The sequence below is a fragment of the Tubulanus polymorphus genome, chromosome 11, assembly GCF_964204645.1.
Source record: "Tubulanus polymorphus chromosome 11, tnTubPoly1.2, whole genome shotgun sequence".
NCBI classification, from domain to species: Eukaryota; Metazoa; Nemertea; class Palaeonemertea; order Tubulaniformes; family Tubulanidae; genus Tubulanus; species Tubulanus polymorphus.
The window spans coordinates 7,067,941-7,090,099 of record NC_134035.1 but is presented as its reverse complement, the minus strand read 5'-3'; the positions used below and the strand labels follow the sequence as shown (position 1 = coordinate 7,090,099).

At 37.6% G+C, this 22,159-nt stretch overlaps 2 protein-coding genes across 3 annotated transcripts; both read right to left on the bottom strand.

The window, feature by feature from the left end:
* Positions 1-6,981: 6,981 nt before the first annotated feature.
* On the bottom strand, positions 6,982-11,312 carry LOC141912441 (uncharacterized). 2 transcript variants are annotated; one of them, XM_074803642.1, is made up of 2 exons: positions 11,282-11,312; positions 6,982-9,671 (listed from the first exon to the last, which is right to left on the bottom strand). In XM_074803642.1, the coding sequence occupies exon 2, from the start codon at positions 9,642-9,644 to the stop codon at positions 8,985-8,987; it is 660 nt and encodes a 219-aa protein (XP_074659743.1). In that variant the 5' UTR covers positions 9,645-9,671; positions 11,282-11,312; the 3' UTR covers positions 6,982-8,984. The 2 variants fall into 2 exon arrangements, with proteins under 2 accessions (XP_074659743.1, XP_074659742.1); XM_074803641.1 differs by lacking the exon at positions 11,282-11,312 and adding an exon at positions 9,975-10,184.
* A 551-nt stretch (positions 11,313-11,863) lies between these two features.
* LOC141912439 (epoxide hydrolase 1-like) lies at positions 11,864-16,852 on the bottom strand. The gene is made up of 9 exons (XM_074803640.1): positions 16,803-16,852; positions 16,008-16,135; positions 15,170-15,613; positions 14,703-14,876; positions 14,496-14,625; positions 13,427-13,617; positions 12,925-13,177; positions 12,673-12,772; positions 11,864-12,563 (listed from the first exon to the last, which is right to left on the bottom strand). Exons 3-9 carry the CDS (start codon positions 15,606-15,608, stop codon positions 12,426-12,428), a joined length of 1,425 nt encoding a protein of 474 aa, XP_074659741.1. The 5' UTR covers positions 15,609-15,613; positions 16,008-16,135; positions 16,803-16,852; the 3' UTR covers positions 11,864-12,425.
* Positions 16,853-22,159: the final 5,307 nt, after the last annotated feature.

Here is a 22,159-nt window from a genome sequence, read left to right as displayed (position 1 = left end):
TTATCACTCCAAATACCGGATTCGTTGAAAGGAAATATATACTTTTGGTATATATTTAGCATTCCTTTTCTGGGGCTTCAGTTTATACAAGTCTTGCTATGCTTTTTCTGAAACCCCAGTTTTATACTACAACATAATGTGTTATCTTTTATATTGTACACTTTGTTGCAATTTATCTCTGAAATAAATAAATAAATAAGACTCTTTCTAAATTTACCAAAATATAGTTCACTGCAATCTACAAGTCGTAGGACTAAATCCCCTGCAATTTGGAAGGTCCTTCAGTATAGCACGTTTTCCTGGATGCCTGCAGGATATCATAGGATTCAGCGCAAAACATATACAACTTAACTAAATCGTTACATCGACAGCAATCGGGTAACGCTATGTGCAGCAAATAAAAACACGTGGGGGGAGGTAGTGTAGCTATTATTTGAGAAATGAAGGCTCGTTTTACAATGCGGCCACTGGTGGCCACAATTCTAACTACACCAAGATGTATTTAAAAAGGGATATCCTCGGACTAGTTCCTATCTGTGAACCAACTTGAAAAATATTCTCGAGAAATGAAGGCTCTATCGCGCTAAGGTCCTTTTCCAAAACCGACCCTACACTACAGCGACCTAATAAGTTCAACCAAATTTGCCCGCCCTACTCTGCATAAAATTCCATGATCCTAGGTGAACTATTAGCCATAGATAGCATAATTATGCGGCAGCGGTAACACATACGCACGCCGGAATCTATATGACATTTACGAGGTGACCAATGGAATTAATTAATTTTTTTCCGTAAGATTGACGTTAAAATAACTTTAAAGACTTTATTATAAAATTGAAAAGCACGATAAGATTATTCCAATAAAATGCTGATCCGTAGAAGTGTGAATATTATGAGAATGAGTCAGATCCAGCGAGTACTCCCTGATAGATGATATCACAGATTACTCGAACTTTAGTGCGTACTACGGTTAGGATATGTCGTCAGCCACGGAGTGTGTCATTCACAGAAAGAAAATGAACTACGCTTGAAGTGGGTATTTAACGTTATATCAGTTTAAAATGAAATAATCGAAACGAAGACAATGCAACTTTGATATGAAGTAATACAGGTTACATAAATAGCCTACAAATTAGAGGGTCATTTCTTTTTTTCTAATTTCTTGATTAATAAACTTACAAAACTGATTGGCGTCATCCGGCCACAGTCGATAACGCGATGCGCCCAGCCAGTAGGTGTTAAGATCGCCTGCAATTTCAAGATGTCTGTCTATAAATGCGAATTCGTGTCTATCGTCGATTACTAACATCGTGGCACCTTCTGACCAACAAGTGGCTCTAGCATCGAACCACGCTTCATTTGATCGTTGAAACCAGTAGCACGACCGACCATACTGCACCCAGTTTTTTCGGCAAATGTTATCTATAAGAAGATATCATTTGACTGACAGGACCATCAAAATATTTCCCTCTACGAAGAAAAATTGCCAGCAAAATATACAAAATGCAAATATACCCAAATTATTTGCTGCTGTAAAGATAATTGTGATTTTGTAACGTAATAATCTGGTCGTTAATAAGGGGTTATTTGGCTTACTAAAGCACGGAGGAGGTGAACTGGCGACGCTCGAAACTGACTACAATTTGGGGCCTATTCCTCAGTTGAAATCGACAGTCGAAAATGACCAAAAATAAAAAAAAACAAAATCATCTTCAACCTTGTAGTATAGTTATTTCCGAAATCTGGATTTATTCAATTAGGCAGCCAACATAACTAACCCCAGTAAGTCGATTGCTGGTTCTGGCTGGTTGGAAGATTATTTTAATGAACTGGAACCGAAATTTCCAATTATGTATATAAATTTCGATATAAGCAAAGAATTCTGTAAATTCGACAGAGTTACATTTTTCCACGATCAATCAAACGCAACGAACAGTCTTATGTAAGTTAATACAAATCATTACATAAACAGGTAAACTTAACTTATGTACAATTGATATATGGGCTTAACATGATTTGAGGTGCCGTTCATTGCAGGAGGTTTCAGTGGTCAATCAGCGTGATGTCCGTCGCACAAGGTTTCTCGGTCTATCAGCGTGCTATCCGTCGCACAAGGTTTTCTGATCTATCAGCGGACTGTCTGTTCTGATTTCTCGGCGTGCAGTTCGTCGCACGAAGTTTTCCTTCAGCGTCCGGTCCGGTGTGTTTCGACCAGTCTTCTCTCCCTCCACCAGCTCACGAAGCTACTTATATACACATTTGGTGTTCATGAAAATGATAACAGGACCGTGAAGAGCATTCCACAAAATAAACCTATATACAGGGATTTAACTAAATGGTTCACAGCCTGGTAATAAGTTGAATATGAAACTAAATACTATGAAAGTCGCGTTCCATTGACTACACTACACTAATACATTAATAGGTTACAGACAGCCGATCATACAAAACAAATCAAACGAAATCTACCAATCAAGTAAATAACCGGGTAAATCTGCATCTTATGACAAAAAGCAGACATTCGTAAATGTAAGAACTGTTTACAGTATATGAACACAAAACTGCTCCCGTGTAAACCTTCTATTTAAATGCAAATTCAGCGCCAGCTGTGAAGTACCAACTGCACCCCCTTGACGGAGAAAACCCATCCTCATCGGATAATGCGTTTGGGAAATATAATGTGCTTTGTGTTGAGAAAACAAAAATAAACTTTCGGACTATTCTTTACGTGTGGAAAACGACCAAAACATATAAAATATAGCTGCAAAGCAGCGATAACGGGTTTTCTGACTTGTTAGTTCAAATATAGTTCTTAGATTTGATCGAAATCCATCTTGGTATAAAAGTGACAGTTTTTCACTGTTGCGCGGGCGAGTTTAAATGACGTATCTGGATCGGCATTCATTTTCGTGTCGGGTAGAGTTTGCAGGACGACCAATCTACTTTAGTCGGTACCGAAATTTTCGTCGCTACATTCAAAGAATTCTCATCTTGGTTTTGAGAATGCTCCCACTTAATTGTTGAATGCGTTTAGTAGCTTTTAGTAAACGGAGCTGATTTGGATTTCCCTGATTTGGTTATTCTCGGAGCAATCCTCTTTTTGACTTAAACAGAGACCATCCTCAAGGTCGTCGTGTAAAATTAGGAATTTAAGGATTAGAAATTAACGAATGGTGAATCCATTATCTAGTTAGGTCTCTGTATTTTCGTCGTGAGATTAATTCAACGAATTTTTATTTTTATGAAATTCTAGCCCATGCATTCAGAGTGCTATAAATATCACTACATTGATTAGAGCACTTTTTGCCGATTAGTAGTCGAATCTGAGAGAAGATAAATTTTGTGAAATTTTTCTGGCTGGAAAGGGGAAAAGAAATATAATAATCAGCAGAATTACAAGAGGATTTTCGTAAGAAAACTCTACTGATCAATATGATCTTCAGACCTCAAAGAACAACCCCACAAAGTTTGGTGGATCCAGCCTACCGTGGGTACCACTTGAGCGGTACTAAAGATTTCCCCAACAACATCTCTGCATGTGACTTTACACTCTCCGATACTTGTCTCTCCGATACTTGTCACACAGTGATAGCTAACTGGTAGTGAATCGGTGCTCCACCGGCACTCGAGGTTTAAGGCTTTTTATAATTGCTGGTATAGCGTCTGAGAGCAGCTAAAATTTCAAATTTCGTTGAGTCAGGACCAACTACCCGTCTCCAGGCCATCGGGCCCTAGGCCATCTACTCGGAAGACAATATCTCAAATTAGGCCCCTGGAACCCCCGCTGGAATCTAATCCTAACAATTCGTTTGTCGGTTAAGTCTGGTTGGATGATTGTTTACATGAACTAGAGGCGAGATTTTTTAATCAAAAACATTTTGGAAATTTTGCGACTACCACAACTTCCGGACCGCACTTCGATTTTCAATTTCAAAATGAAAACCTCTTTCCTGTTTCCAGCAGGTGTGGTGGCTTTGTAAAGGACACAGCATCATAAAAAATCTACCAATCAAATGTCGATAGGGAAAATCCCTATTTTGAGATAAAATAAACACATAGCATTTAACCGGTTTCACTTGGTGCAGCTCTTGGTGCAGTTTCGACATGTCTATTAATTGAGGCAGTCTCCGCCATTTATGTTCTCCACTATGCCTCTACTTTGACTTTATTTCATATCTCCGATAAAAGATATGCGGTGGCTCTCCAGTGGTTGTAAATAAAAGTTCGCCCAATAAATCGTGTTTACAAAAAAATGAGGTTTACCATGGACATATAGACTAAATTTTAACCCTAGTCTATGCGTCCATGATCATACTTATGTATAATCGTACCCTCTTGTATTCTTTTGTGTAGTTTTGTTTGTATAATAGTGTTGTCATTAAAATGAAAATAAAGTTTGAGGTATCCATATCATTTTAAGGTCATGTGGAGGGAGAGAGGAAGAGAGGGAGAGGGGGAGAAAGGGAGAGAGGGAGGGAATTAGAGACAGAGAGGATCAACAAGAAAATTAATTTTAATGAATTATTTGACGCCTGCGAAAAAAATGTAGAATTTCGCGGATAAGCTAATGTGGAATTGCAAATTTGAAATTCGAAGTTTTAACAAATTTGGGGAATTATGAGATTTGGCGATTGGGTAGATGATACAGGTCTTCGACTCTAGTGGTTTAATTTTTTTGTCAATAATTGATAACTTGCTACCAACTTCATTCACTTTTTTTGCCTGTAAGCTGGTCTGCTTTCTCATTGCCTCCATGGTTGAGGAAAGAGCATTCTGATGTCTGCTTCCTCATGACTTCGAGCATATCGTGTGGCCTAGCCAGCCGGCCCGGTCTTCGGGCCACGGGTTTGGCTGCCACTCGATATCCTAGTCGTGAGTCTGGGTTGAAGTAGACATTGTCATTTAAAATAACTTGTTTATGTTATTCTGTATGAATTACCCGTGTGTCTTGTACGTTTTATTTTCTTGTTTTAAAATTTGTATTTATTGAATTTGGGAATTTTATCCCAGAATTTCAATGTAATAAGGATCAATAAAGAATTGAATTGTATTTTCACCTACACACATGCCATCAGAGGACGCGGAGCCGTATATAACAGCTATGCTATCATAAATTGCTAATCTCATGAAACCTGCATACCCCTAATATCGAACATATTTTCTAAAACATTTGAATTTTGAAATTATATGTTTACACATTTTCATATTGACCACTTGTAGCCGCTGATGAAATTCCTGCCGGCCCTACACACATCATAGATAGCTTCGTCATTCCACCAGCATCCCCATGACTTTTATATCGGACTTCCGTATCGTGTATACATCCGCCATTTAACCGAATAATCCGATTTACTTATCATTTCTATTCATGCCTGCCGCTTCTGATATAATCATACATCCTTTACTATTACAATACGTCTTGTAATGATATCCAATGCAATATAATATTCGACGTTCAAATATAAGTCATTATATAATCACAGGAAGCCATTCTACATCTCTGTCAATAATATTTTGCCAAATAGCTTGTATGTGTACACATAGACCTGTGACGTTTTGCACATCGATTTAGGGTTGTCGTTTGTAAAATGACGCTGAATGGTTAACATTGTTTAGGTTTCATAATGGTAACGTTTTATAAGGCGTCAAAAAACCTTTTTACACCTAAATATTCCCCGTGCTCTAAGAAACACGGGGAACGCGCACGTCGTGCGTGGCCGTCTGTTCTCCATTGTGTGAAGTAGCTCCAATCATTTTTTACATTTTGTTACCAACCCCTCTTCTTAGAATGAAATAGAAACATGCCGGATTGCTGGATCACAACATGATAGATAGTTTTAGTAGGAAACATTTTGCTGGCAATTTATTTTTCATTTAGAAAAATGTTATTGTCAGGAAATATTTGATGGGCCTTACTATACACCATTGGAAATAATATTGAAATGACAAGTTTAACGGGTCAAAACGACATTGCATGTTGATTGAGTTGACCTTGCTTACAATGTAAAGTAACTCATAACTTAATGTACGTGTGCGATAACCTACCGGAATAAGACAATATTGGCTTCACGATCATAACGAAGAAAAATCCAATTTTGATCCACAACTTCTACAAATTAATAGCAATGTATGCCTTTTATTTCCGATTGAAGCCAAGCAATTTTTGTGGGACCACGTCCCTGAAACCTGGTTCATAATATTTTAGTGTCTTACCTTGTTCTCAAAGGCCATAGCTTTTATAAGAGACCGAGCTCGATTTTGCTTGGATCTTCCGGAAACACACGGGTAGAAAACTATTTTCAAGTATTTAATGTCAGCAATGTCAAAGCGATAGCCTATCACTTTCCGGTGTCGTTTTATAGTTAGTCGAAGATTAGCTAATGATCGGTGTAATGGTTCAATTCTAAATCAGGAAGATAAGATATGTATTACTAAATGACTTCATGATCCGTTATAGAAGAATTCATTCTGGCAAATATTTGGGGTGCCTCCGGACGGATGCTTTTCTAGAGAAAAAGAAATACGTATAAACCATGCATTTCAATTCTAGCCTAATAATCGAGCCTCTAATTCCACACACGAGACTGTTCCTAGATCCTAGGCCCGCTCTTAGATCTGTCACCACGTCTTATATCTATCGAAAGTTGCAGCTGTTAAGAGTCCCAAGGGCCATAGACTCTTAGCTCGTGGTTTATCGGCTGAATATTGCAATCTGGCCCCAAACCGTCCCGTTGACATGCGTCTACAAGGAATTTCGAGAGTAAAAGCTATGTTTACTTAGTTCCTATGGAGTGACGTCGGTAATTGTCGCTATTGACAAATATTCAAGAACATTCTGTCAACGAGTGATGGAGAGACTTGAACCCTCGCTAATAGATAAGGTTCACGATATGGAATCCTAACATGATTAGCTACTCTACACATTACAAAGAGAAAAGAGCAAATGAAGTGAACAAATAGATTCTTATGAGAAATGTTTACAGTTAAATAAATGTAATTTTAATGATATATATAATTATGATAATCATTATCATAATAGTCATAATATACAGGAAGGTATAAAAGTATATATAGCAAGCAACTGAGTAGCATTTCATCTATAATTTAACCATCGTTTCTCCAAGCTGTTATGTAATATAAATAAACGAAAATCCCATATTAATGATAGTTTGCCTAGTATCTGACAGATACGAGGATTTATCTAAATCCCATCATCAGAGAAACCTTTATTTCATCCACAAAGAGAAACGATTTTGCAAAGAAGATTCATTATAACAGCGTATGGCATCGTTACAGGACAGTACAGCGAAGCATATCATTGATTAGCGACACATACGTACCGGGTTGTTAAACATGTATGTATTCATCATTATTATCATTTCTCTGATATGGGGTTTATAATATGATTATATTAATAGAAAAATCCCAAAGCACAGCATGCAGACAATAAACTCTGAATATCATCAATTGTGATATTTTGTTTCATCTTCCTAACTACCGGTATTGCATAAGGAATACATCGATTTATCCGTCATCTTATGATATGTGTTTCGTAACCACTGCTGCCCAATTAAACATCAGGACCCAGTTCCACAGTTGTGAGTTAACTCTGAGTTAAAGTTTATAATTTATTTCCAATGAGTTAACTCAGAGTCAAATCTTAACTCAGAACTGTGGAACTGGAACCTGTGCGCTACGCTATTACAGAATTATCGAGTCTGCATACCACATTGTCCGATGACAATCAGAAAAGAATGAACTTTGCCCCCGGCTGAAGTCGAATATAACATCGAAAAGCTACGCAGGTATATAGCTTAATCCTAAGATCTACGAGACGATTTCTGGTAATAAATGTGAAAAGAAGCTTTGAAACATGTTAGCTGCCACAATGACTAAAATATGAACATAATACTTTTTTTCGATGTTGCTTATGTATGATCTCTGTGGTATGATTTTGATTATGTACGTACAATTTATGAATCTATCTAATTCAATTAATCGCAATCTGATTGGCTCATAGTGTTCGCCCAACATACCCAACCAAATGTTTGACATGATTATACTTTTAGAAAGGAAAATCCAGGGAATCTCCATTTCATTATCAATTTGTGAACCAGAACCTACGAATTCCATACATAAAACATCAGGCCATTAACCAATTCGATGGGAGTTGGAGGGGGACACCTTTTCTGAAAAGATCACCGCAAATACAAATGAACCGCCTCTCATTATAGAGCTGGGTTTTATAGATGATAAAGAAAAATAATCCCTGGGAATATTTTGAAGTTCGTCAGTTATAACCATGATTTCTCATTGTATGGTGGTTGTCACCTAGATTGAGGATTTACCCCTAGGGTTAACTTTGATGCTCAGTCTATGAATCCGGGCCCAGGAAAATCTGGGATGTAAGTTGTAGGTACCAAAGACATTTCTGAAGTCATTTATATGCACATGTATACGATGGATGCCATTAAATCTTATATATTTTACATAATTGCGACAGGTTACACGCGCAAAGTATTCTGAGGTTTCGCAAACAATTGACACGGTTCTTGGCACGATTGTTTTTTTTCTTTTGTCGAACACTGTGGGTCAAAGGAAAACGGAAACGTAGGAAAACGGTACTCTGTTGGAAACGTGTTTTCCGAAACGTGTTTCCCAACATGTACGTAATTATTCATCTGTTTGGACGAAGATCGCGACGAGTAACCTCAAATCGTTCATCACTTTAAACGTTAGAGGTCATTTCAAGTTTCAGAGCTAGACAAGTGTTTCCATTAAGCGTCCATTCAAATAATCATACATGGTTTATTGCTATATAATGTGTGCCTATATGTCGTGTGGAACAAGTTCTCAAGTAACACCGTGGTAGACTTGTACACGTTTAGGTGACCGATTAAAGAATCTATTAACGGTTCCTGATTTTATGATTTATTTTCGTACAGAAGAGTCTTAGTTTTGAATAGAAGGCACATAACGCATTATTATTCCAACCTACAACTGGCACATTTTACCGACAAAACGATCGCCGTGACTATGGTTGAAAATAACGTAAACACATCCAATATAGCCATGTAGAACTTCAAACACATCAGAATAGCTAACACGAACTGTACGACTGCAATTACGGAGGACATGACTCCGAGAACGAACGTAAAACCAACTGTACATGTGTTATTACACCAGTACGTTAGTAAGGCGAATAGACCAGTCGACAGGAAAAATATTCCTCCCCAAATTCCGTAACCACCAAAACTTTCCGACGTCATACCGATATAAAACGCCATTATTGCACCAGACAATATATGAATAGACCCGAACAGAATCATACACACTGCGCAACCGAATACTTTCTTAGAACGGAATCCCTGATAAATTTGTTTCGAATATACCTCGTAGTTAATCTGGCCGGTGAATGATGGATGGAAGTGTTCTTTTTGCTGTTGCTGCTGATGTTTTGGATGCGGATAGGATAGTTGCTGAGCTGGGTGCGTTTGCGGTGGCAGCCATTGTATTCTCTGCCCATGCGTCGATGGAGGGGTCGGGTAAATGAGTGACCTCGAGGCGGGTGAATATCCGTACGGTGCCGCGGCCCCACGTCCTAATTGATCATCTGACATGTCCAATCCCTGATTAGACACCATTCTAATCGTATTTGCGCACTATAGATACTGAAAAAATAATCGCATATACTAGCATTTAGTTGTCGTTTGAAAATCGAAGCCATAACGTTCATTTTGGATGGGCTAGAGTTGTGAGTTGAATCACTAAAAATTATCATAATTGGTTATTACGGTTATCGCTAAATCGCCACGCATATAACCATCAATTTACTCGAGAAACATTGCGCTGATTTTGTTTACCTGCTGAGGGCGCCGCCCAGTTCCACAGTTCGGAATTTAAAATTCGATAATTAGGATCAAAAATATTTTTCAAATCAGACTGAAACAGTTAACTTTATTATTAAAACGAACCTCTTGTTTTTAACGTAATGCTTTGAATAATCACATTCGATACTATCGTTATTCCATACGACACATCGCAGCTTAAGAATTATTCATTCCAACCGATCCCTGCTAGTATGTTTACACCTTCATGTTATACGTACTAGGCTATGATCTAGCACTGTGCCGCATAATTTCATTAAACATACGAGTGTCGCACGGGTACCAGGCTGCCATTACTGCGTGCTTGGTCGGTTTTAAAAACTGGTTGGTGACAGATGCCTAAAACTCAATATTCAATTTTAGGTCGGGGTTTGCGTAGTTTGCATATTGAGTATATATGAATATATATTACAAACCGACAAACGTACGTGGAAATATACTACAGTATATAGCAATGCACGTTAGTTTCGCATTCATTTTATAGAAATAATGCAGTGCTCTTCCAAAATAAGCTTAAAATCGATGAGATAAGTGAAATATGATTCACCTGATGTTGCCATTGCATCGCTCTCAGTCAGGCAGAGTGCTACCCGTTAAATGATTATGATTCACAAACCATAGACCACACCTTGTTTGGCTACTATTGTTGTAGGAAACTGGTTTGAAATATGCGAATTCAGATGAAGCTATAGATTTACGTTAGATGCTATGAAGGCTACATTAACTAGATATTCGTTGCATACAGAGCTGAATTTATTCATAGAAAAACTGATATATTCGTTAAAACGTGATTCACTTTATTGGGCCTGCTAGGCCGTTAGATGCTGGGCAAACACAGGATAAACACGAGTGTTGTATATGCACGTAGTGCGCATATATGTATATAGATACATGTGTATAGCAGTCATATTAAAAGATTCAATAAAGTATGTATTGTTTTGGGATTTTTTTATGATCCGAGGAGACTCATTAGAAAGAATCGGTCTAGTTAAAAGGATTCCGATTCTTTAGTCTCGGCCTCACGTATGTTTGAAGACTGTCAATTTTAGGGGTGTCGAACCACAAAGTGATTATGCGTCTTGATGGGACCGGATTTCTTTGCAAAACGAGTATGCCTTTACACTTGAACTTTACTTTTCGTCTTGATACGAAGGTATCGCATGTTGCAGTGAATTTGATCTCCACGACAAATCCTGCGCTCGACAGCTAGAAATAGTAACATACCGAAACGTAGGGTTTTTGATTGTTTACTGTTAATGCTTTTTCCCCATTGGATGAAAACGATTGGGGTTATCGATTAAAACGTCTGTGCATTTAAATCTACTGCAAAAATTAACTCGGCCCTACACCTAATGGTCCTAATATGCGAATATAAAAGATTAAGTTTATCTCACCTGCAGCTATGTCCAAACAAGACTCATCGTACAACCATCGTAACGATCACTGTGCTTTACCCGAAACAACACTGGATCTCAATACGACTGTCGCGACGGACGGTAATGCAGTTTCTATGGCGACAACGTATCAGCCGCTGCATAGACGCGTTGGAACAGAACTACGGCATCGACGTTTTACGTTTATATACAAATAAACTTCATACAAACACAACGCACTAATGAACAACGGGGGAAGTTAATGCAATAACCAATTCGAACGCTAAGGGAATCAGTTAATGTTTAACCGTCAACATATAAGTTGTACATTTTGTACATACCTCCGTAGAAACACAGTGAGTTAGAACTATGCATTCACGACAGGGCTCAGAATCGATTTTTTGACAACAATAGATCAAGAAGGGAGTTCGCGTTTATCTCTGAATGATAGATTATCTACTACACGCTTAAGTTAACGAGGGCGTGTCGTTTGGAAAAAGCATGACTACAATCATGAGAGTTGCCAAGCGTATGAACTATCCGCGCAGCTGGATCCACATCCGAAACAATATGAAATACAGATATACGCTTTCGAATAACGGTGTTTATGTTTTATTCTGAATATTCGAAAAAAAATGTTTTAAATGTAAAATAGCCACGGGCAAAAGATCATCAGTAATAAAGATTCATCTTTCATTATGTATCGTACGCAATTCTATATAAAATCTTCAACTATGGAATTCGTTTATTTATGGTCGACACGATTATGACGTCGATTCGAGATCACAGTAATACATATATCATAAAGCGAATATCAAATTTCTAATCAACTGGTACAATCTAAATATCATATATACCATATCACTGACGTATATATTTGCACTCTCAAAGTAGGTAAACAGTCGTTGAAATCTTGAAATTACGACAACCGCAACAACAGTCTCTGACAAAACATGAACGTGAACGTTGTGCATTTGTACGGTACATAAATTCCGCCGTTGATGATGAATTCATATAAACTAACTCTGCAGATAGCGTATGATTGGTCACGGTGACCAAAAATGCGGATTTAATTTATATAGATAAAAGTCACTTTAAAATTTGATAGTCCTGTGAGCTTATTTTGATTATCAAGGCACAAATACGAAGGTTCGATGATATGTGCTTATAATTCTTTTTTCTGATTGGTTGTTCTCTTCTTCGCTTCTGTCTCGACGCTCATTATGAACTTTCTAACATCGTCAGCAACCAATTTCGGTTCTTCGAAAGCAGCAAAATGTCCACCCCTTGGCATGTAGCTGACCTGTAACCCAAAACCATAAAGGTCGGATCTTTTTCCCTTAATATTCAGTTAATAACATGATTCTTAGCTCTGAATCGTATAGGTCGCAATGTAGACTTTGAAAACATACCTGAATCAAATTGATAAACTTGAGCTTCGTAACGTAGATTGGAGTGTGTATGAATTCATTCGGAAATGAGGCGAAAGCAGCGGGTACGGTAACCGGTACACTGGGAAAACAAACACACCGAAATCAAGACAGAAAATATCGGCACATTTTTTAGATACAATTTCCAATCAAAATTGAACCGGTATGACATGTATATACATGGAGCATTCATTGTGATATCAAAAACAAGTAAATGATACTAAAATTACTCACTGCAACCAGTCTTTGACGGTCGACCCAGCGCTGTCCCCAGTTAATGATAGAATGTATTCTTTGTAGAAGCGAAGTGAAGGAGTGATGTTTCCGCTAGTCCAATAAATCATAATATTTGTCAGCAGTTCGTCCATGGTAAACTTTTGTGTAACACGACCGTCTTCATGATCACGATTGTCCATATTAGTCCACGAAGAAAACTTTTCGAGGATGTACGCGGCCAGACCAGCCGGTGAGTCAACTAACGCAGCGCCTTAAGTGATAAAAAATCTTTTGACAAGATAAAATAAAACTCTTCCAACGATACCTCCCAAACTTCGTCGTTACAATATCTAATTCGTTTGTAAATGAGTAAGTTAATTGCGTTTAATGAATCAAACCAGACAATCGAGACGTATAATGGTAGCCATTTTTTAGAAAGTATTTGCCGCGCCGAGCAATTTTTCCTCGTTACATTGATAAGACCATAGAGAATACGAGTTAAGCCTGATTAACTTCTCACCGACTGTATCTGGTTTTGTGGCTTGAATAATGGCGTAACCCATTTCTGGCAAACGTGAAAAGATGCTGCTATACGCTGGTTCTTCAGGCCCAAGTACGAGCGAGGGGAAAAGCCATGTGATCACTTGTCTGACAACAGAAGCTGTCGAAAAGGCACCACCGTGCATATTTGTATGAATTCCTTTCACCGAACTGAAAAAGACTAAGAATCATCGTAGATCGGATTTTAAGGGAATGCCAGCATGCCAGTATGTATTTTCTACATTTTAGGCGGCCCCCATCTTTTTTATTCTTTAAAGATAAACCACTGCATTTTGCGAAATGTCTCATGATATATCAAATTATATATACATCATCTTATGAGTAGTTTTAAGGTTTATAAAAGTCAGAAGTCAAATGAGGACTCCTCTTGTCAGTTTAACGGCTAAGCCCTCATGCTTTTTAAAATCAGGGTCCCCCATGGACAAAATGCCCGGGCCTAGCAAGCCAAGTCCTTGAAAGAAATCAACTTCAGACTGTTAGCTATCACGTACCCGCAAACATCAAGCTAAAATCTCAAAATAATTGTTTTTTGATAACGGGTTTTCTTCGTTAATTGTTTAGACTTGGAAGCAATTTATATTCATTGAATTGATTTGTCCCAATAATCGAAGTCGGTAGCCCCACCCTATATTTGCAGAATTGAATCAGTGCAGTGTCTCCACAAGGTCAAGATACAGTAATGGAGAAATACTATCATCATTTAAGGTTTAATTTTAATTTTAGTAATAGAAACTTTTCATTGTTATTCAATTTCTTGCATAGAGTTTAATAGTTGAACTCAAACAGGAAATGCTTTTGGCTACAGCGACGAAGTGAAATACACACCACACGCGCACACATGCACACATGCACATCTAAGAAACGTCAACCGAACCCAAGCGCCATCTATCCATACAATTGAACAACTATTCGCTATGAAAAACCCAGCGGGCGTTAGGCCTACTAATACAGTTTAACAAACGTAAAGGCAAGTCATTCTATTTCTAATAGAACCGACCCCAAAGATATCTAAAAGAGCAAATATTTACTCAGGGTACATAGCGGCCATATTTGTGACGATAATACTACCCCAATCACCACCTTGAATATAGAAACGTTCGTAACCTAATCTTTTCATCAGGTTCTGTAAGACGCGGGCTGCATCACTAGCATCAAAACCTGCAAAACCATTGATTGAATTTAAACACACCTAGCACTGGTTTGGGGAAAATGAACGGAATCAAAGTGGTACACACCTTTTTGATGCGGGGCCTCTGAATAGCCGTAACCCGGAATGGATGGAAGAACGATATCAAAAACATAATCTGTGCTCTCATTAGCCTGTGTCAGTAGTAAGGGTATGGTTTTGTAGAATTCATAAAATGACCCTGGCCAGCCGTGAACCATCATCAAAGGAATTGCGGTCTGTCCTAAAATCATATAGAATTAATGCAACACTTAAAGCGATCAGATTTTTCTCCGAACCTTCAGCCACGCTGTTACCATGGTAGTTAGTCGTCATAATTCAAGGTTAAATCAATTGTGATAGCCAGTCTATAAAACTAGAAGCTGGTTTCAAAATCGTACTAAACTAAACATCGTTATCAGGTTCTTACGAAGTTCAAGCATTATCGTTATATTCAACACAATTCGCATTCAGATATGGCTGGAGATAAAAATAATAAGTTTGAGTATCATTATTGAAATTTGAAAGATTACACACCTGCTTTTGGTTTTGATTTAATGTGCACAAAGTGAACGGAAATTCCTTCTATTTGCGTTTTAAAGTGATTGTAACTGTTCAACATTTTTTCTTGTTTTCTCCAGTCGAATATTTCGTTCCAATATTTAACGACTTCACGCAATTTCTCGTTGCGAAAACCATAGTTAAAATTGTTATTCTCCAAGCTTTCGAAGAAATACGTCTGCGCTAGACGTGATTTCAAATCGTTCAATCGATCATCGGAAAACGTAATTTTGATTTGCGTAATTTTTTCGTCGTCAAGCTTTGGCTTGGTTCTGTCTCGTCCCCAATATCCTGTTTTGATCGCAGGAACTGCCGGTACGCGTAGAGGTCCTACAGTTGCCATATATATAACAGACCCGATTACAAAACATATCAGTAGAACCACCAAATAGCCGATTAATTTAAACATTCCCATGGTGACTGAAATGATTAAAAGTGACGAAACAGGAAAAAATGAAAATGTGTTGACACAATGAATCGAAACATTATTGCTCAAACCAATGTGACGCTTTGTTCGTAGGATATTAGCTATTCATTTATGTACACACTGGGAGCTTTAAAAACTCCATTACAATACTCCCTTGTATAAACTCGTTGTAAGTAATTATCGCACCCAGTAGGTCATCTAAAAACCCTAGACATCGCTCTACTATATATACCGATTTACAGAATTATGATTTGCTGCCTGAGCGCAGCAGTATTGTTAAAGCAAGTACCGCCGTGACGACTGCCGATTTACCATTCACTTGCGAAGTATATCAGCTTCGAAATTACCAACAAGGTTGTAAAATATAACATGAACTAGAAGACTTACCATACACTCCAACCTTTTCTTATCGGGTCTCCACACGACCTTGACATGTCCCGTAGCGCGACGCTAACAATTCGAGCCAAGCATGCACCGTTTCCCGCCAGAAATCAGTCAAAAGGACACCGGCACAACTGTCCACAAACCCACATCGAAATTAAAAAAATTAAACACAAAATTAAAATGCGTAGAAATAATACCCGAAACGAAATCAAGTATGTATGTATGTGTGTGTTTGTGTGTGTGTGTATGTGTGTATGTATGTATGTGTGTGTATGTGTGTGTGTGAGTGTGTGTGTGTGTGGGTGTGTGTGTGAGTGTGTGGGTGCGTGGGTGCGTGAGTGCGTGCGTGCGTGCGTGTGTGTGAATACTCTGGTAGTTTAATGAATATATTATATTTGTATTTATATCCTAAATGTTTATAGCCTGAATGGCTCAGAATCAGATCGGAAATTTGCTCTTAACTTTCCCATTACTTATGATTTTGCTAAATACATGGTAGTTGACCATTTGCGAATTATCATTTTCTAATCAGACGAATGCATTTGAAATGTTAAGGTCGCGTCAAAATAGTGAAAATTTGGAAACAGTTTGTTAATGACCATTTTTACTGTGCGGCTGTATTTGAAAACCAATGACCTTGAAAATCACCACAATCATAGAACAATCATACTACGATTTTGTAATTGATTGTGATAACAAAATATGCCTCGTTACCAATTTAATATGGTAATACTAAATAATTCTACTAATCAACGCCCCCGATGACCATATACAAAACCCAATGACCTTGAAACTCACCACAATCATAGAAAATGTCATGAACTACAATTTTGCAATTGATCAAGATAACAAAATATGCCGAGGTACCAATCTAATAACTAAAGGAAATACTAAGTTATTCTACTATTCAACGCCCCCTGGTGACTATATAGAATAACTAATGTCCTTAAAACCCACGACAATCATAGACGATGTCATGAGCCACAACTTTGCAATTGATTGTGGTTACAAAATATGCTTAGGTATCAATATAATGTGGAAAAACTTTTTCCTACCTACGAATGAGTGCTGATGACACCAAGATGGCCGCCAATTGCGTCATAATTGGCTGATCAAAAATACCTGTCTCAGGTATAAAACATCCCTTTCCTAAGAATACCCATCACAAATTGCAATGAGAAATGGCAAACCAGTAGGAAGCTAATGGCTGCCATTCGGCCATCTTCACTCTGACAGGGCCAGTTTTTTGGGCTGAACATGTGTCTAGGGTAAATACATGTGTAACACAAATATCAAGACATTACATTGAAGCGTCTTCAAAAATTACCAAAATAACTGGATTCCGTCTACGGACGGACGGACAACGGACGAAAAGTGAACGCAATAGCCCGCAGGGACTAAAGTCCCAAGTGGGCTAAAAATGATCATCTTTAATCTAAATGTGAGATGAGATGATATTTCAGATGAGATGATAACAGCAGCGCTTCAAGTATTTCAAGGGATTTTGAGATGTGAAAGTACTGATAACTTGAAGAGGTTCGTATTTTTCTGAATCGAAATCTTAGTGTTGAATTCGTTCCGCTTGCTATTGACAATTCTAGCTGGAACCTTTGCATGTTATATCATAAAGGGGTTAAATCATTAAACATCATCAATTTTGTTACTTGTCGATGGTCTTCAAAATTAATGATTGTTTAGAAAGAAACGGGTCTTTTGGCGGGTTACCGAAGATATTCTACCCGATCTACGCATGTGTAACATGAAATACAAATGAAAGAATGGGTAAGCCTTCTCAAGCAAGGTGTTAACGCATACGGAATATTATTGTAAATAGAATCGTTGTTTAGTTGATGAAATCGTCTTAGTTTTAAAAGTTACAACCAATTAATCTTAACAGTTCTAAAATTTTCACCGATTTTTTCCTTACTCATAGGCCCTATAGGCTATTTGAAAGAACATAGGCCCATTACATTCTAAAACAGGAAATAATTTACGTCCAATTTGATATGCCCTTCTCATGAGGAATTGTATAATGCGTACATCTGTGCACTGAGTCAAGTTTGGAAAAATCTAATATAATATAATACAATATAATATAATAATCTTTATTTTTCAAAGAAATTGAAACAATTTATAACATGATATCCATACATAAATATAAATAAGTATAACATGTGCCGTACAAGATATGCAGGCTACCTACTACGAAGTATGCTGACAAAGACACTGAAATCAGATTTATAAGTCCGTGATCACACGAGCACTTCTAGCTCGACAAAAATATCGGACCAGGCCTGCGCCAAATTTAGACACAGGTCAATTCATAACGTGTGATTGTTGAACGCTATCCTGGTTTCAAAAGTAACTCGATCACTTAGTCACTGCTTTGTTTTCATAGTATCGAATGATTGGTTTGTTGTCAGCGCACTCCCTAAATCAGGCATGGGCTGAAGTAGATTTTGATCCGATGTGGGCCAATTTGAATGGGGCCAAATCCACTCCGTGTGATTATGGCTTTAGTAGGTTCAGAAGGGTGGGTATAGTTTTGTTCGTAGTATCATCACAAAAAAATAACATGGAACAGACAAACAGGGATGACCGATTGATGAAAGATGGGTGATCATCACGTGACAAGAAAATAACGGGCCCATTGTGTAACAAATCTGAACAAAAAAGCTTAATTTCAAATATGCAATCCCTGACGCGTGGTCATTAGGGCCTACGCACGTTTTACCGCGGTGGCAATGAATTATCGGGTTACGACTCAATTACCGGTACGTTTGTATTTACGATGTTTTATAATTAAAGATCGTCTATTGCTTATCACTATAATATGTTGCACATTATGACGCTAGTTTTACTTTTTAAATGTGAAGTCTATGAATCACAAAGTCAGGGTGTCTAAGAGCAGGTCTGCAACCGTAATTTGCACTGAAGTTCCGGTAGACTAAACTTTCACCAATGAAAAAGGAAATACTTGCAGGACTCGGTGATCCATCATTTTTATTTGACACTTTCCGAGAAAATTCGAAACGTGGGCTCTACGGGGATTAAATTGAGTGATCAGCAGTGAATTGAAATGATTTAATCGTTTCATTCAATTTTTGAAATAAGTCTTTTGAGTTACCTTTCTAAATTTTTATTCTAATTTATACCATCACTTTGAGCCATTTTTCCCTGCTGAGACACCTCATTGAAAGTAAGATTTTAATTTCTATTGTGGTTAGTCATGGAACATCCTGCAGGGGGTCCCTGTAGGAGTGCATGGGTGCACAAGCGTACAGCTTCTTCGAAGGGATCAGGGTTCATAACTAAAGACCTTCTGAAATACCATTTCAAAGTTTTTGTCCACGGCTTGTGGACTGAAACCGACAATATTTAATTTAAACTTGCCATAAGTTATCCCTTTTACCGACCCGGTAGAGGATTTAAGTGTTATCTGAAGATTTAAATCCAAGATCGAATTTTATCGAATTTCAAAGGCGTATCGAATCGCAGATTCTTTTTAAGTAGAACGATAATTGAATTCGAATAAAGCATTCATCGGAATGTGCTAGTATTGATACGAAGACGTCACTAATCCGTATCGTCTCCGGCGATAGCTCCTGGGCGTTGATTTGATTTCCAGCCTATTTTTACAGGTGTGGCGGAGATCTGTGAAGTTTTGAGAACTGTACGGTAACCTGTTACCGGTAGTTGTACGTAGTTAGCCGAGATGGTACGTTTTCCGTATTGGAACGGTTGTTTTAAAAGTGCGACTGGAGATCGCGGATGTACGATTATTAATGTTTTGGATCGTGAACAGTAACGGTTAGCGAGATATGGATTTTCTATTGGCACTCGACTTTCGGCTAGGAATTCGGATGGACTGCGGGAATGGTTTTAATTTCGTGTACGATTCGGACCGATTTTCAGCGTGTGAATTTGTTCATTGTTTTATAAAACTGACTAACTGACTCTCTGTCACTGAGTGTGTGTATTTTTGCGTCATGGAATTATGTGAATTATAACCTTTGGAAGATCGTCAGCAGCCTGGAAGGTTCGTCAACAGCTTCGTGGATTCGTGGTATAATTTCGTTGTTTTTAGTTTTTGTTCAATTAATGAATTTAATATGCATTGATCTATTTTGATAATTTGAAGAAATTGATTAATTTGGTTTCAATTTTCTGTCTGCTAATTGATAATTTCAATAATCTGTCCCCTTTTAATCAATCGATAGATAATAAATTATGGGTTTTTTAGCTCCATTGAGCAACGCATTAAAGACCAGTTTTCACAAAAATGGTATAACTGGATCAATAATTCAAATAAAACTAAATTTTATAGAAATTTCAAAACAACCATTTCCTATGAATCGTACCTTAATTTACCAAAACAAGCTAGAGTAACAGCTGCCAGATTCAGATGATCAAGTCATACTTTTCATGTTGAAACTGGGCGTTGGTCACGCCCCCCAATCCATATAATGAGAGACTTTGTCAATAATGTAACATGAATGTAGTAGAAGACGAATTTCATGTACTTCTAATCTGACCTTTCTACAGAGAAGAACGGGAGAGATTTATTCCGAGAAACATACGCAGTAATCCTAATACTTCCAAATGTGTAAAATTTTTAAGTAAATCATGTGCATGAACATCCTCCATCAATACTTATATAGGGTTAAAGTCAAACGCGAGTCTGTTGATTTATAACTCTAAAGATACAATGTTATCTATCATTTCCTGTACGGACAGTAGAAAGAAGACCTCTTTCTACTATCCGTACCAATATCCACATCCACATATATCATCATATCCTTGTATGCGGTTACCCGTCATCGTTGTACTAAATTTTGTTAATTATGTACTTGTCATAAAAGTATTCTTCTTTGACAATAAAGCCCATATTGCTATCACACGGATTGATAACTTGCTTGGGGAGTCGATTACTTTCGTTAGAACCTTTCTTGGGCTCTGATATTTACACACATAATGCAGTAATAAAATCTAGGTTCCTTTCGTATATTGGCTATAACGGTTGTCGTTTTCGTTGTTTTATGATTTTGTTTAATCGTTTTTGTTATTTCAGCAGCGCATACCAAACTTGGTTGAGCGTACGTGATCAGTCTTGAAATTGGTATTCATGCGCGGCATAGTGCTGCCGGCAATTCAATTCATTCTTTATTGACACAAAATTTCACAAGTGAAACATTTACTTTCACGTTTTTAAAAAATTCTTTTAATTTTCTTTTACTTTCATTTGGGTTCTTAGTTAGCAGCCGTTTGTAAAATCTATTTATGAACATTTATATTTTTCAGTTTAAATATCTGAAACTTAAAAACCGCTTTTCTGTAAAATAAATTCTGAATTGAAGACTGGTTCCCTGTCGCTTCAAAGAGCCAGGGGCGGTAGCCTATGGTGGCAATAAACTTTATCGGATGATCGTAGTGGATTTTCATTTGAAGGAAACTTAATCTTGATTAATGTCTTTATTATTTTAAAAAGAAAAATCGTGGCTCTTATCTATTTTCGTGTTCGCTTCTCTTCACCTGAAGTCACTCGAGTTAGTCACGTTTTTTCTTTCAGCTGTAAATTTTTCTATGCAAAATCATTTCCACACAATCCGATAAGTAATCTAGCAATTATAAACGTGATGATAGATTCTGCTAAGACACTTCAATATTCAAAATATAGCTGCAAAGCAGCGATAACGGGTTTTCTGCACAGTCTTAGAATCCTGTTCAATGTTTAACAAAGTTTTATAAGAGGAAGCTCGACAAACAGTCAATTAGACCTACTTGAAACCATGGATAACTGGACCAAATGTCCTAATTGACTCTGGAAAATCGACTGTTAGGCGATAATTACTCTTTATGATTTCGACAAAGCATTTGATAAGGTACAACATCAGCCATTACTAAACAAGGCTATTAGGAAACAGTATCAATGATAGGTTGCCGAAATGGCTCAGCATTATCTCTGAACGAAAACTTGTAGCCGAAATCAACGGAGCGCCTCATCTTGGAATAAGTCGGTCTAACTAGTGGAGTCACGCAAGGTAGTATCCTAAGTCATCTTCTGTTTAATGTCCTGACATACACAGTAATCCAAAATATTCCAGACCGAGTAAATTTCCAAAACGACCTTAACACGCTGTTCGACCAAAAAACTT

Coding starts and splice junctions, on each gene's coding strand:
- LOC141912441 (XM_074803642.1), bottom strand. CDS start 9,644: ATGGTGTCTAATCAGGGATTGGACATGTCAGATGATCAATTAGGACGT.
- LOC141912439 (XM_074803640.1), bottom strand. CDS start 15,608: ATGGGAATGTTTAAATTAATCGGCTATTTGGTGGTTCTACTGATATGT. Junction 14,877..15,169: donor TAAATCAAAACCAAAAGCAG/GTGTGTAATCTT, acceptor ATATGATTTTAG/GACAGACCGCAATTCCTTTG. Junction 12,564..12,672: donor AGTTTATCAATTTGATTCAG/GTATGTTTTCAA, acceptor TTTGGGTTACAG/GTCAGCTACATGCCAAGGGG.